Below are 16,202 nucleotides of genomic sequence, written 5' to 3' on the forward strand. Positions count from 1 at the left end.
CTTTTTTTGGATTACTGTACCTTGCAGGAGCTTATAGGGCAAATAGACAAAGTTTGGAGGAACTTTGGGGTAAAGATGGGGATGGAGTTGAAAAATTTAGCCTTGTTATGTCCATAAACAGATTCAAGATTCTAATTCGTTGCCTTCGGTTTGACGACAGAACTACCCGAACCGAACGCAAAACACATGACCGACTTGCTCCAATTCGTGATATATTTCAAAGATTTGTTGTAAACTGTAAACAAAGTTATTACCCTGGAGAGAATCTCACTATTGACGAAATGCTCCCTGGTTTTCGTGGTAGATGTGCCTTTCGTCAATATATTCCATCAAAGCCAAACAAATATGGAATAAAAATTTATGCCCTTGTTGATGCCAGTAAGACCTACACTTACAACCTGGAAGTTTATGCAGGAAAACAACCAGAAGGTCCTTACTGTGTGAGCAACAAACCCATTGATGTTGTAAAAAGACTGGCTGAACCCTTATTTGGATCGGGTCGCAATATTACAGCTGACAATTGGTTTACAAGTTGTGATCTGATTGATTATCTGAAAATTCAGAAGCTGTCATATGTGGGAACTGTAAGAAAAAACAAAAGGGAATTGCCGCCACAGTTTGTAAGTGTGAAAGAGAGACAACAGTACAGCAGTATGTTTGCATTCCATAATGGAAAGGCTTTAGTTTCCTATGTACCACATGCCAAAAAAATCGTACTTCTTCTATCAACACTTCATGATGATGCTGCCATCGATCCTGGGACTGGGGCAGAAAAAAACCCGGAGATAATTACATTTTACAATGCCACCAAAGGGGGTGTGGATACAGCAGATCAGATGTGCTCCACTTTCAACGTCAGCAGAAACATCAAACGCTGGCCAATGGTCATATTTTTTGCTATGTTGAATTTGGGTGGTATAAATTCACAAGTGATTTATCTTGAAAACAAGCTTGAACCACTCCGTAGACGACTGTATCTGAAAAAATTGGCCCATGAACTAGTACTTGGAGAGCTACGCAGGAGAAGCGTGAAAACAATCGGTATCCCCTCTCGCCTTCAAGTTCAGCTCAAAAGGTTCCGCCCAGAAGATGATGGTGAAAAGTCACCATCTGCACCACCTCACAAAAGAAGGAGATGCACCACCTGCCAAACGGAAAGCGGAACCAGAAGGCTTTCAAATTATGAATGTCTCAAATGTCATAAAGCAATTTGCCTGACACATGCAAAAATGGTGTGTAATTCTTGCTATTTGCTCTGCAAGTGTGACTTTTCTGGGGAAACCTCAGCATCTACTTCTGATTGAATATGTTTTTAATAGTACTTAAGGTACCTTAAAATTAAGTTTGTGTTCAAAAATTTTCTTTGTACATTTTTTTGAGAGTCGAACTGGTGACTATTTGGCGGGAGTTTTGAAAAGTTTGTATTTCATAGTTATTAGTTTTCTGTTAAGTAAATGTTTTTTTTTGCAACTGATTATGTGTAGTCTCTTTTATTACATCCCTATGAAGGTCACTGATCACTTTTAGAGCACTGAAATTGCAAACATTAGATATTATAGGTATTTTTCCAGCAGGCGCCTGACAGGCACATTGTATGTGAACTCGTTAGTCCGAATATTGTATGTGACGGAGGGTTAAGATTGCTGTTCACCAGAGTAAACCATCTATCTTGAAGTAGTTGAAACAGTTTTGTCTTGAGGAATGGTCAAAAATCCCAGTTGCAAGATGTGGAAAACTCATAGAGACTTATCAAAAGTGAAGAGATTTATCAAAAGTGACTTGCAGCTGTAATTGCCACAAAAGGGTGCTATTAAAAGTACTGACTTTAGGGGGGTGAAAAGTAATGCACACTGAAGGTTACAGTTATTTTGTCTTATTTGTTGGTTGATTCACGATAAAAAGAAAACCAAATGTTCACAATTGTGCGCATGTTCTTTAAATGAACTGATGTAAACCCTAAAAGAAAAACAGTGACATTCCAGGTTGTGAGGCAGCCAAACATGAAAAATGTCAGGGGAGGGAGGGGAAGAGATTGAATACTTTTGCAAGCCACTATATGTTACTAAAATTTAACCCAATATATTTACATTTTGTATGTTTTGTAAAGAAGAAAATGGAAAGAAATAAGAATAATGTCCACACCCTCATGAATTAATTTACTTCACCCACTTAAATCTACAGTAATGATCACTTTAGGGGCATCATAATGTGTTGGGAGCACTGTGGGGGAATCAAACTTTGCCTAGGGGCATCATACTGGGGGGGTTCTGTGGGAGCAAATTGTGTGAGAGAATTCACTGTTGATGTATCATACTGTTGAATGGGGAGCATTTTTTCACACTGTGTGGTGGCCATGAAAGGGCTATTGTAAAGGGTAAATACATTGAGGGGCTGCAGTAGGCATTCAAATAATGTGTTCATGCAACGATACATATACCTCTCCCTGTCTTTAAAATTTGTCAGATATACCATTCTATGACTGTGCCTATGCGCCATAAGCCCATCTAATCTGCCGAATATAACTTTTTGTGGAGGAAGGGAGTACCGGGGATGGGGTGTAGACCAATTATAGATTTTGGTATTGGGTACCAACATTTCTAAGCATGCCACTGGATAGCCTTATAGTATTTACAGTCAGAAACCAAATGTTCCTTGACCCAACAGTTATATGAAGAGTGAAAACCAGATTGTCCCGGCAGCAGCTTACTTGCACTAACTTTAAAAGGACTGTGCATGTTGAAATGCAACTGTGGTGAGTGATGTGTATTAGGTTGTCAGTTCAAAAAGACTTCCTCGGACGGACTTGGCACTAGCCACTCAGTCTTGCAGATCCTACAGTCAGGTCTTCACTCTTTAACATCAAACAGGGATCTGGATTCACAATGGGGCCCCCTCTGGGTTGTGCCTATGGTGTAGCTGCTGTCCAACGGAATGTGCCTGAGGCAAGGATATTCAAACTAGCTAAGTTATTAACAGAAGGTACAGAATCAGAAAGCAATACCATAAACACTGGAATTGCCAGGGGTCGGATAATAGAAGGTCTCATGCAGCACAAGTCCCAGCCACGCCATTTTACCATTTTCATGTTTGGGTTGTGCCTATGCTGTCTATTGACATTGACCTCTCCTCAATTACTAGTGCTGCCCACAGAGTGCCGGCAACCAAGGCAGACATCACTAAAGAAGGTCCAAGTAGTGATGTAGCAATGTAACATGAAGCATCACTCAATATTATGAACTAAGACTATGAACTAATCCTAGGATATACGGTAGTTGAGTGTCAAAGTCAAGAAACAAAACATAATTTTCCTTTTCATAATATGTGACCTTTTTTTCTGCCCAACTGGGTAAAATACATACCTCTGGGAATACATGAATATTATATAATGTCAAAACAAGATGGTTATAATTTAATAACCTTATACCAATTCCAAGCTTTAAAGGAGTATTTTAGTTTTTTTTAATTATCGGAAGTAAAATGGGATTTTTTTTTCAAAAGAAACATGTTCAAACATAAAATGTGATCACATCTGTACCAGATAAAAAAAGGATTAACGCTCACATATTCAATTCATTATGACGTTTTTTGTAAGGAATTTCCATCAGAAGCAGAAACAAGTCACATACAGTTATATGAAAAAGTTTGGGCACCCCTATTAATCTTAAGCTTAATGTTTTATAAAAATTGGGGTTTTTTGCAACAGCTATTTCAGTTTCATATATCTAATAACTGTTGGACACAGTAATGTTTCTGCCTTGAAATGAGGTTTATTGTACTAACAGAAAATGTGCAATCTGCATTCAAACAAAATTTGACAGGTGCATAAGTATGGGCACCCTTATCATTTTCTTGTTTTAAATACTCCTACCTACTTTTTACTGACTTACTAAAGCACTTTTTTTGGTTTTGTAACCTCATTGAGCTTTGAACTTCATAGCCAGGTGTGTGCAATCATGAGAAAAGCTACTTAAAGTGGCCACTTGCAAGTTGTTCTCCTGTTTGAATCTCCTCTGAAGAGTGGCATCATGGGCTCCTCAAAACAACTGTCAAATGATCTGAAAACAAAGATTATTCAACATAGTTGTTCAGAGAAAGGTTACACAAAGCTGTCTAAGAGATTTAACCGGTCAATTTCCACTGTGAGGAACATAGTAAGGAAATGGAAGAACACAGGTACAGTTCTTGTTAAGGCCAGAAGTGGCAGGCCAAGAAAAACATCAGAAAGACAGAGAAGAATGGTGAGATCAGTCAAGGACAATTCTCAGACCACCTCCAGAGAGGTGCAGCATCAACTTGCTGCAGATGGTGTCACTGTGCATCAGTCAACTATACAACGCACTTTGCACAAGTACAAGCTGTATGGGAGAGTGATGCGAAAGAAGCCGTTTCTGCAAGCACGCCACAAACAGAGTCGGCTGAGGTATGCAAAAGCACATTTGGAGAAGCCAATTTCTTTTAGGAAGAAGGTCCTGTGGACTGATGAAACCAAGATTGAGTTGTTTGGCGTTATGCATGGCGGCCAAAAAACACAGCATTCCAAGAAAAACACTTGCTACCCACAGTAAAATTTGGTGGAGGTTCCATCATGCTTTGGGGCTGTGTGGCCAATGCCGGCACCGGGAATCTTGTTAAAGTTGAGGGACGCATGGATTCCTCTCAGTGTCAGCAGATTCTTGACAATAATGTTCATGAGTCAGTGACAAAGTTGAAGTTACGCAGGGGATGGATCTTTCAGCAAGACAATGATCCAAAACACAGCTCCAATTCTACTCAGGCATTCATGCAGAGGAACAATTACACTGTTCTGGAATGGCCATCACAGTCCCCAGACCTGAATATCATTGAACATCTGTGGGATCATTTGAAGAGGGCTGTCCATGCTCGGTGACTATCAAACTTAACTGAACTGGAATTGTTTTGTAAAGAGGAATGGTCAAAAATACCTTCATCCAGAAATCCAGGAACTCATTAAAAGCTACAGGAAGCGACTAGAGGCTGTTATTTTTGCAAAAGGAGGATCTACTAAATATTAATGTTACTTTTCTGGTGAGGTGCCCATACTTATGCACCTGTCAAATTTTGTTTGAATGCAGATTGCACATTTTCTGTTAGTACAATAAAGCTCATTTCAAGGCAAAAACATTACTGTGAAAATAAAATACAAAATATGGTGGCGCAATAAAGTGTCACAAAACTTAACAGCAGTGGCGTAACTACAAAGTTATGGGCCCCGGTGCGAACTTCCAAATGGGGCCCCCCCCGCCATAAAATTCAATGTAAGCCCCATAGAATACAATGCAGCCCCCCTCATAGTATAATGCAGCCCCTCCATACAGGGGCAGTGACAAAGACACGAGCAAATGGTGACGAGGGGGCAGAGGAGAGGGAACAAGGGGGCAAGGAAGACAGGCACTAGGGGACACATGGGGGCTAGGAGGCAGGGGAGAAGGATACAAGGGGTCTAGTGGGCAAGGGAGACTGACACAAGTGGGCAAGGGAGACTGACACAAAGGGCACACGGGGACTAGTGGACAAGAGAGACTGGCACACGGGGACACGGACTAGTGGGCAAGGGAGACTGACACACGGGGACTAGTGGGCAATGGAGACTGACACACGGGGACAAGGGACAAGCACAAGGGGACAAGGGAGACAGGCACAAGGGGACACATAGGGACTAGTGAGCAAGAGACTGACAAAAGGGGACAAGGGATACAAGCACAAGGGGACACACAGGGACAAGTGGGAAAGGGAGACTGACACACAGGGACTAGTGGGCAAAGGAGACTGACACAAGCACAAGGGGACAAAGGAGACTGACACAAGCACAAGGGGACATAGGAGACAGGCACATGGGGACACACAGGGACTAATGGGCAAGGGAGACTGGCACACGGGGACACAAGCATAAGGGAGACAGGCTCAAGGGGACACACAGGGACTAATGGGCAAGGGAGACTGGCACACGGGGACAAGGGACACAAGCATAAGGGGACAAGGGAGACAGGCACATGGGGACACACAGGGACTAATGGGCAAGGGAGACTGGCACATGGGGACACAAGCATAAGGGAGACAGGCTCAAGGGGACTCACGGCCCCCTGACCTGCCAGAGCCGCTTGCAGCTGCGACCGTAGTAGTTACGCCGCTGCCTCACACACACACACACTACAGATATCACACACACATCATATTACAGATATCACACACATACTACAATTATCACACACACACACTACAGATATCACACACACACACAGACATACTACAGATATCACACACACACACATCATACTACAGATATCACACACACACACACTACAGATAACACACACACACACACACACTACAGATATCACACACACACACACATACACACACTACAGATATCACACACACACACACTACAGATATCACACACACACACACATCATACTACAGATATCACACACATACTGCAGTTATCACACACACACTACAGATACCACACACACACACACACACACACACCAGAGATACCAGCTCATATACACAACTCACAATCTCCTCTCTGGTACAGGGGTGGCTGATGTAAACCGGCTGCAGCTCCTCAGCTTCTCCTGACTAAGGCTAGTTTCACACTAGCGTCGGGAACAACCCGTCGCTGTGCGTCGGGCCGACGTTCCCGACGCTAGTGTGGTCTCCGCCGCACAACGGGGGCAGCGGATGCATTTTTCCCACGCATCCGCTGCCCCATTGGGTGGTGCGGGGAAGTGCGGGGAGGTGGGGGCGGAGTTCCGGCCGCGCATGCGCGGTCGGAAAAAGTGGACCGTCGGGAGCAAAAAACGTTACATGTAAGGTTTTTTTCTCCCGACGGTCCGCTACCACACGCCCAAGCGTCGCAAAACGGACGCGACGTTTGGCAATGCGTCGCAAATGCGTCGCTAATGTTAGTCTATGACGAAAAAACGTATCCAGCAAGAACTTTTGCTGGATGCGTATTTTCGGCAAAACGACGCATTTGCGACGTATTGCAGTTAACGCTAGTGTGAAACTAGCCTAAAGCGGCTCTGTCCCGCACCTCCCCCCTGCTCTCGCCTTCTGTCCCGGGGTTATTTTGGCTTTCTCTTAAAGGGAACCTGTCACCCCGTTTTTTCCGTATGAGATAAAAATACTGTTAAATAGGGCCTGAGCTGTGCATTGCAATAGTGTAGTTTGTGGACCCAGATTCCCCACCTATGCTGCCGAAATACGTTACCAAAGTAGTCGTTTTCGCCTGTCAATCAGGCTGGTCTGGTCAGATGGGTGTGGTGTCTTCCCCTAGATCTTGCTTAGTTTTCCGTTGGTGGCGTAGTGGTGTGCGCATGCCCAAGGTCCCGAATCCACTGCACAGGGGAGTGAAAATAGCGTGATGTGCGACATTTCATTGGTGATCGGTGGGGGCGGCCATCTTCCTTTGGCCGCGCGTGCGCAGAAGCGGCGCTCTGCTGGCCGCGGCTTCAGGAAAATGGCCGCAGGATGCCGCGCGTGCCCAGATGGAGATCGCGGCGGCCATTTTCCTGAAGCAGAGATGCGACACCTCGTACACCCCCGACTCCGCTCCGTACACCTCGTACACCCCCGGCTCCGCTCCGTACACCTCGTGCACACACGGCTCCGCTCCGTACACCTCGTGCACACACGGCTCCGCTCCGTACACCTCGTGCACACACGGCTCCGCTCCGTACACCTCGTGCACACACGGCTCCGCTCCGTACACCTCGTGCACACACGGCTCCGCTCCGTACACCTCGTGCACACACGGCTCCGCTCCGTACACCTCGTGCACACACGGCTCCGCTCCGTACACCTCGTGCACACACGGCTCCGCTCCGTACACCTCGTGCACACACGGCTCCGCTCCGTACACCTCGTGCACACACGGCTCCGCTCCGTACACCTCGTGCACACACGGCTCCGCTCCGTACACCTCGTGCACACCCGGCTCCGCTCCGTACACCTCGTGCACACCCGGCTCCGCTCCGTACACCTCGTGCACACCCGGCTCCGCTCCGTACACCTCGTGCACACCCGGCTCCGCTCCGTACACCTCGTGCACACCCGGCTCCGCTCCGTACACCTCGTGCACACCCGGCTCCGCTCCGTACACCTCGTGCACACCCGGCTCCGCTCCGTACACCTCATGCACACCCGGCTCCGCTCCGTACACCTCATGCACACCCGGCTCCGCTCCGTACACCTCATGCACACCCGGCTCTGCTCCGTACACCTCATGCACACCCGGCTCTGCTCCGTACACCTCATGCACACCCGGCTCTGCTCCGTACACCTCATGCACACCCGGCTCCGCTCCGTACACCTCATGCACACCCGGCTCCGCTCCGTACACCTCATGCACACCCGGCTCCGCTCCGTACACCTCATGCACACCCGGCTCTGCTCCGTACACCTCATGCACACCCGGCTCTGCTCCGTACACCTCATGCACACCCGGCTCTGCTCCGTACACCTCATGCACACCCGGCTCTGCTCCGTACACCTCATGCACACCCGGCTCTGCTCCGTACACCTCATGCACACCCGGCTCTGCTCCGTACACCTCATGCACACCCGGCTCCGCTCCGTACACCTCATACACACCCGGCTCCGCTCCGTACACCTCATACACACCCGGCTCCGCTCCGTACACCTCATGCACACCCGGCTCTGCTCCGTACACCTCATGCACACCCGGCTCTGCTCCGTACACCTCATGCACACCCGGCTCTGCTCCGTACACCTCATACACACCCGGCTCCGCTCCGTACACCTCATACACACACTGCTCTGCTACATCCACCCAAACCCCTCCTGACCTCACACTAAAGCTTACCCTCCTCCAGCACGATGACAAACAGCACTGCACTACTGTCCTGCACTACACGGAAGCCCTTGATCATGTGACTCCAACTCCTCCCCTCCTGTGACCTCATCACAGGTCCTGTGCGCACAGAGCAGTGGCAGCTATAGTAGTGGTGTGCGGCTCTCTGCGGTGGAGGGGCTCTGCTGCGGGTCAAGTGCAGTCCCACCCGTGATCGCGAGTGCACGCGCAGCAGGGCCTGTAAGGAAGAATTATTTAAAGGGCCGGCGGCCCATTTTGTAGCTTAGAGTTCTTAGGAGCCCGCCCAGTCTGCTGGACTGGGTGGGCCCCTAAGCACTGCGGGCCCCGTCGCAATTGCGACCCCTGCGACCGCGGTAGTTACGCCCCTGCTTAACAGCTACCCGCAGCGACACCAACAGGCTTCCACAAACAGCCTGTAAGGAAGTGCTAAATAAAAAAGATTAGTGTATATACTGGTGTATATACTGGTACGCGCTGGGTAGTGACAAGAGTAAAAGGAGCAACACACAAAAACTCCCACAAATATGGATAAGAGACCATGTAAAATGCTATCAGTATAACCCAGGAAGATCATCAATAGGATACATTGGAGTTTCTTTGCCCTACCTTCACTGGAGCACATACTTCATTGGAGCACATACTTACCATACTGATAGCATTTTACATGGTCTCTTATCCATATTTGTGGGAGTTTTTGTGTGTTGCTCCTTTTACTCTTGTCACTACCCAGCGCGTACCAGTATATACACCAGTATATACACTAAAAAACATTACTGTGTCCAACAGTTATTAGATATATGAAACTGAAATAGCTGTTGCAAAAAAACAATTTTTATAAAACATTAAGGTTAAGATTAATAAGGGTGCCCAAACTTTTTCATATAACTGTATAAATTATATTTTGAGGATACGTTCTTATGAGTGCCAACTATTATGTCAAGTGCCAACATGTTGTGCGACCACTCACTCTATCTTGCTATACATACTGTATTTTTTATCTTGTCTTCAAAATAAGTTGACAATTTGTAGATCATGTTATTTTGAATTGGGAAGATCTAGAATAATCTCTAATATCCAACCATGTCTCATTGTTTTGTATGCAAAAACATACATGAAGGATGAAAGATTAATGCTTTGGCTATGTACTTTTGTTCTGAACTGTAATAAATATAGCAACACCCAACAGTGATTATATCAGAATATAATTTATCACTCTTATAACATGTGTTATTATCTTTACTTGTGCCTGGAGAATTAATCTGTTTAACTAAAAATTTCCAAATTATCATATTTTTCGGATTATGACAGACTTTTTTCCCAAAAAAATTGGGAGGAAAAAGGGGGTGCGTCTTATAATCTGGAGGTGTCTTACATGGGGGGGGTGGCAACAGTGGGGCTACAAAAGTCAGGGTCACTTGATTAAGGAGGTCGACGGCGGCAGGAGGTGTGAGGCAATGCTGCAGGCCCTGTCCTCTCAGAAGACATCGGCGCCGGTGAGCGGAGGTCCCCTTTCCAGTACCTATCCCTGTGATGAACTTTGGGAAAATGGCCGTCAGAGCCGACATATGCGCAGATTGAGATCTCGGGAGACGATTAAACATGATTAAAAGTGCGCAGTCACCTGGAACGCGTCAATGCTGTGTGTCATGCAAGCTGTACTGCTGGTTTTGTAGGTCCTTTAAGCATTTTGGGTGAATAAAATATTCCTGGTTCGTGGACCTGGATTTTCTTCATTTGCAAACCAGAGAGGTGTCTGCAATGGAGTTTTAGATTTGGCTTCATATACATTATGCATTAATTATATAAATATGTCTTTGTGTTTCACATCAGATTTTGAGCTTACAATGAAGGTTCTAAAGGCTGTTACATATCAACCATAGGCTTTCATTGTAAGAAATGGGTACACTAAACAAAAACTGGGCCAGTGTATGCTATCTTTTGGCATATGTTGAGTGCATAAGATGGCATTTACATGTCAAAGACAATTGTCTGGGAATAATCCTAGCATATACCTCTGATGTGTAGATAAACGAGATATAAACATAGCCATAAATTCTCCCTAAAATGCTCTTTGATCAGTCAAATGTATTGCTTGTTTATATGAGCTAAGATCATGATAACGTTTAAACTGTGCAGAAAAATATATATAAGCAACTCCGAAAGGCAGGAGACAGAGCGTTTATGCCTTTAGCATGGCTGGAAGCGAGTGGGGAATATGAGATGATATCCCACCATGTTTCCTTACGTCACAGAATAAGAACGAGGCTCGTAAAAAATGTAAAAGATTTGTTTAGTTCTAGTGGATTTGTTGATCTAGCAAAGAATAGAAGAAAAAAAACATTGATGTTTATTACTTGTAAGTTCTAAGTCAACAAAGTGCTGTGGGGTTAGGGAGCACATCCAAAATCTATTTCTTGCTTCAATCAAAAAAAAAAAAAAAGAGTCGGATACAATGTAATTAATCAACCATATTTTTTTCTCCTCTACAAAGATACATTATAGATACCCAAGTTATCTATTCCATAGGGCATGCTCCCAATAAACTGTCAGACAGGGGATCCCTCTGTCCCCTAGGCTTGCTTCCATCCAATACAATGTTATCTCATCCCATATCCAAATCAATCTATTTATACAATGTAAAATGTAATTAGTAATACTGCCAACACCTTGTCTGTTTTCAAGTCTTTTGAGGGGAATTCATAGAGAGACATAAAGAGAATATATACTTGCCACTTATTTTTGCCATATAAGCCACATATACTTTGGCATGAACATCAAAACTATCATGTCGCTTATGTAAGTAGTTTTAATTTCATTGGTTTGCAATCTGCTTATGTGATAAAGTAGTGTTTCCTCATCATAGGGACTTAAAGGGGAGAGAGGACAGACTGGGTCCTTCGGGCCAAAAGGAGAGAGAGGAGAACGGGTAAGTAGCAGTCGGGTAAATATTCTTTTATTCCTTTTTTATTTTGCGCTGTTGTACTATACACTTATAAAGAATAGATATACCTGTTTTATTGCGAATGTCCACCAAGAACGTGTGTCTATTGCCAGGTCCAGTTATTAGATTATGTACAAATTATTTAAAATATATCATGTCTAGAAATAAGCAAATAAATTAGAATAGAAATCAATTCTACTCAAATTTTTTCAAAAATCCGAGGAATTTTGGTAACTCTCTCTAGCACAGAGTCAGCAACTTGGTGGACGCTGGCCACCAGAGGCAATCTATAAGTTAAAAAAAATCTAAAAATTTGTATACTTTCTTCTCTGGCCTCTTCACTACTACCTGTCTGGTAATTTCCGTATCTTCTGATCTGTCGTCGCTCATGCTGGAATCTTTGGGCCTCTCACGCTGAGCTGGAATTTCAACTTTAATAACACCTGGTAGGGTTACGCATATGCTTGCCGAAGGTCATAAAACATATCGTGATGTCATGACGCCATGACCTCCTGCGCACTTGTGCAGAATCAAGTGCGAGCACGGGAGATCATTAGATCCAGTGAGGACCAGATCAGTGGCGGTGAGAAGTGAAGGGCCTGGAGAAGTAAGTGGTGAAGTGAGTATAAGGAGAATCCCCAGAGCCTAATAAGGGACATTATATTCATAGAAAATTATATTTCCTACAAATGGAATTTACCGGGAAAAAACTCGCTAAGTGGTGAATTTGAATTTTGCCTGATCTTTACTTGTTGCTCATGACTAATATCTCTTTGGCTCTATTCAGATCTAGTTTTTATCATCCCACAAAAGGATATTTCGATAGTAGTCTTCAAACTGTACCTTCAAATAGTTATAACAAATGCAAAGGTATAGGCACAACGTAGCTTACATATCGTATGCCAACAGAACACTTGTAATTTCTCTATAGGGTCCTATCCTCCTGATCAAATTCTGAGACGTTATTACCTATTTTATTTATAAACTTATTTTTCATCATAGGGGGCAGATTGCATCCGAACTTCAGCAAGTGGACCTCTACAGGTAGATGTAATATACGGCATAAATATTTATCTGTAGTTGTTAATGAAAACCAGTGGTAGAGACATAGGAGTTTTAAGGTGCTCTTAAATCATTTTCAGGAGCTCAAAGTCAACCATTAATATAAAAAATAGAGAATATTGAAACATGCATGTTAACCTTAAATGCTGTAGCATGTGAGACCACTGATGGTTAGGAGCATGAGGGGTCTAGTACAGCAAAAAGCTATGATGTTCATCAGAACGTTAACTGATGTGAACTCTAATACTAAGATGAAGCCTTTAACATGACAGTTGGAAGCTATACAGGTTATAGATATGATAAATCCATCACTGGTTAGGGGGCAGCCAAGATAAACTCAAGCTACCCTTGTGAGATAACATTACCCCAGTGAATGTGCATTAATAATATATAACTATTATAAATATAACTATTTACTTTTCAGTGTGCCGAGGGTGTAAAGGGAGAAAAGGGCGAGCGAGGAATGGAGGTAAGCTCGTGGCATCAACCTTAAATATCTACTTAATTCACAAGAGCGCAACAATTTTGTTACTTCACAGCTTAGACAGTTTTGCTTTTTTAGAAGTTGTTTTTAGGAAAATCCAGATTTTTTTTAAGTCTCTTAAATGCCATTATTCATATTTATTATTTCCTAAAACCAGTGATGTTTACAATAACATTTAAAGAGAACCTGACCTGTTAAATAGGCTGCATTCATATCAGGCAGGCTCTTTAAATATAAAAAGCTATATTTTACTCTAAAATACTGTGGTGTTCCAAAGTAAAAAAAAACATTGTGTGTAAATCGAGCCAGGCACAGGGACATGAGTCTGCTGGGAGGCTCCTTCTTGCTTCCCCCACCCAACTTGGTTTGGTTGACAAGTCTCTCCTTATAAGCAAATAGGAAGAGACCTGTCATTGAAACCAAGCTGGGCAGGAAGCTAAAGGAGGGAGTTGCTTATTACACTAAGTCATTCTCAAGCTAAGTTTTTTCACAATATTCAATAGAAGGCAGCCAATCTAAATTTCATACTACCCTTGGTTTAAGCAGCATGAAATGATCTCATTATCCCCTTAAAGATTATCTATTGTTTTACTTTTATTTAATAAATCAATAGTGTGAAAATAAGAGAATTTGTAATATATCTTATCAAAGAAATTGGCTTTTTTTTCCAGACTGATACTTAATTTTTAGTGATGAGCTAGCGCACTCACTCCGAGCATGTTCGAGTTCTAATAGAGTATCTTTGGTGTGCTCTAATATTATGCTCGAGTCCCTGCGATTATGTTTGTGTGCCAGCAGCTGCATGATTTGCGGCTGCTAGACAGCCTGAATACATGTGGGGATTCCCTAACAAACAGGCAATCCCTGCATGTGTTCAGGTTGTCTAACAGCCGCAAATCATACAGCTGCGGTGACTCAAACATAACCTCCGACCACGCTCAAAATACTCGGATGAGCCTGTTCCACACATTCGCACCCGTCCATGATTTAATAGTACGTCATGAGGTAGGGAGAGGTTAACTTCTTTATGATCATATTTCAAATATGACAATTGTCCCAAATTTACCGGGACTGTCCCAATTTTTAAAATATTTGTGTTGTCCCAGAACAAAATGAGTTTTAGAGGTTTACATAAATGCCATAAATAGGGTTTATATAAATCCCGTAGACTAATGGGCAGATACGGGAGAGACTAAAGTGTACACTAATATTGGTAACTATCGTATTATATGGACCTGACACTCCTCAGTCTTTTGTACATTGCATATAACAGGCTGTAACCCACTCGGGCAATTTCTTGTTTCACATATACAATTGACTCTATTCATTGCTTTTATCCATGTAATTTTCAAGAAAGTAAAATGTAGATCTGACAACTCAGTTTATCAATATTGTAAAGTAGCACAGCCATTATGTATGAAAGCAAAGATAGGAACAGGAAAAATAAACTCCAGTAACTATGTAGCCCAAAGAGCTTTGATTTTGTTTCTCTCAGTGCCATCATTTCATCAGTAGAAGGCACTAGGGATTATACCTTCTCAAGGGTCTATCCATGCTTGAGCGATAATTGAAGGCAATCTGTGAGCAAAATGTTCTCAATATTAAACTAACAGAACTGGGAATATACCAGTAGAGAGGCTCCTAGAGGTCAATCATGCAGTCAATGATTGTATATGCACAGCACAGCAAGTGAAATAGCCCGGACATTAAGTTAGTGGACTGAGACTAAATTTTATTTTAATCCTAAATCTCTATTTAATGTCATAATAATCTAATCTTTTTTTTGAATATACCTTAATTAAAAAGTCCCTATCGTTCCCTCATTAATCTATTTGCTTTATTTATTGTTTACTACTTCCTGTGTGATGACTTTTTGTTTCCCAATTCATGCTGGGATACTGAAATGAATCATCAACAAGGGGCAGATTCTGCAGTCACTGCAGCATCATCAGTGACATCCATTTCAGGAGCTACGCTAGTCCCTGCTCTACTGAGTATGCGTCAATTGTCAATTCCAACGGATGTTCAGTAGGATCTTGTCACTGTCCACTATTCTTTACAGTACGCAGGGACAGTGCGCTCAATCGCCAACTCTGATGAGAAGTGATGAGCAAGCAAGAGAGAGCGCACAGTCAGCGTACACTGTAAATAGAAAATGAGTGGACAAAGACCAGCGCCACCCGCAAGTGTCCTCACACCGGATTAAAAAAAAAAGCAGTTAGATAGCACAGGGAGGAAACTATAGGGTCTTTTTAATTACAGTATATTAGAAAAAAGATTAAATTATGACATTAAATAGATAGTGATATAAGATTAAAATTAATGTTAGTTTCAGTGGAAACATAAGGGTTACATTTATTATATATATTATAAATGCACATTCACATACTTAAGGGGGGGCGTAATAATTATAGGGGATAATTCAGGAGACTCTTTGCGTGGAACAAGACAACAGGACACAGTTTTATAAGTGGTAAAAGTTTATATTATCACACGGTGATTCAAGCAGGTGCAGAGAGAAACTCAAGTCCACAACATTTGGTGCAAGTAATAAACGCAGCTTAGCAGTCAATAGGAAACTTCAGAGGTAGATGCAAACAAACAGAAAGTCTATGAAGCATAGTTATACTTGAGGAAACTTGAGACGAATAGATCCTTGACTTAGTCCAGACACAGATAGATATGCTATTAGGCAGTTCAAATCATATCTTAGCTCAACCAGGGAGGCCTGGTTAATAGTCTCAGGTTTTGCAGAGCAGAAACAGCTTACATGTCCAGCAAATGCAGATGGAAGTAACATGAGCAGCAGATGAAGGAGGATTACTGAACACTGGTGTATGCAGCAGGAACTCAGA

At 43.2% G+C, this 16,202-nt stretch overlaps 1 protein-coding gene across 1 annotated transcript in view; it reads left to right on the plus strand.

Moving 5' to 3' along the window:
* Positions 1-16,202, plus strand: part of COL16A1 (collagen type XVI alpha 1 chain) — a 280,075-nt gene that overhangs the window by 132,071 nt on the left and 131,802 nt on the right. Inside the window, exons 12-14 of the mRNA XM_077296052.1 lie at positions 11,724-11,786; positions 12,804-12,845; positions 13,288-13,332. Coding sequence (XP_077152167.1) covers positions 11,724-11,786; positions 12,804-12,845; positions 13,288-13,332 — 150 coding nt within the window. The remainder of the gene's footprint in view (positions 1-11,723; positions 11,787-12,803; positions 12,846-13,287; positions 13,333-16,202) is intronic.

Source organism: Ranitomeya variabilis, chromosome 3, assembly GCF_051348905.1.
Source record: "Ranitomeya variabilis isolate aRanVar5 chromosome 3, aRanVar5.hap1, whole genome shotgun sequence".
Taxonomy (NCBI): domain Eukaryota; kingdom Metazoa; phylum Chordata; class Amphibia; order Anura; family Dendrobatidae; genus Ranitomeya; species Ranitomeya variabilis.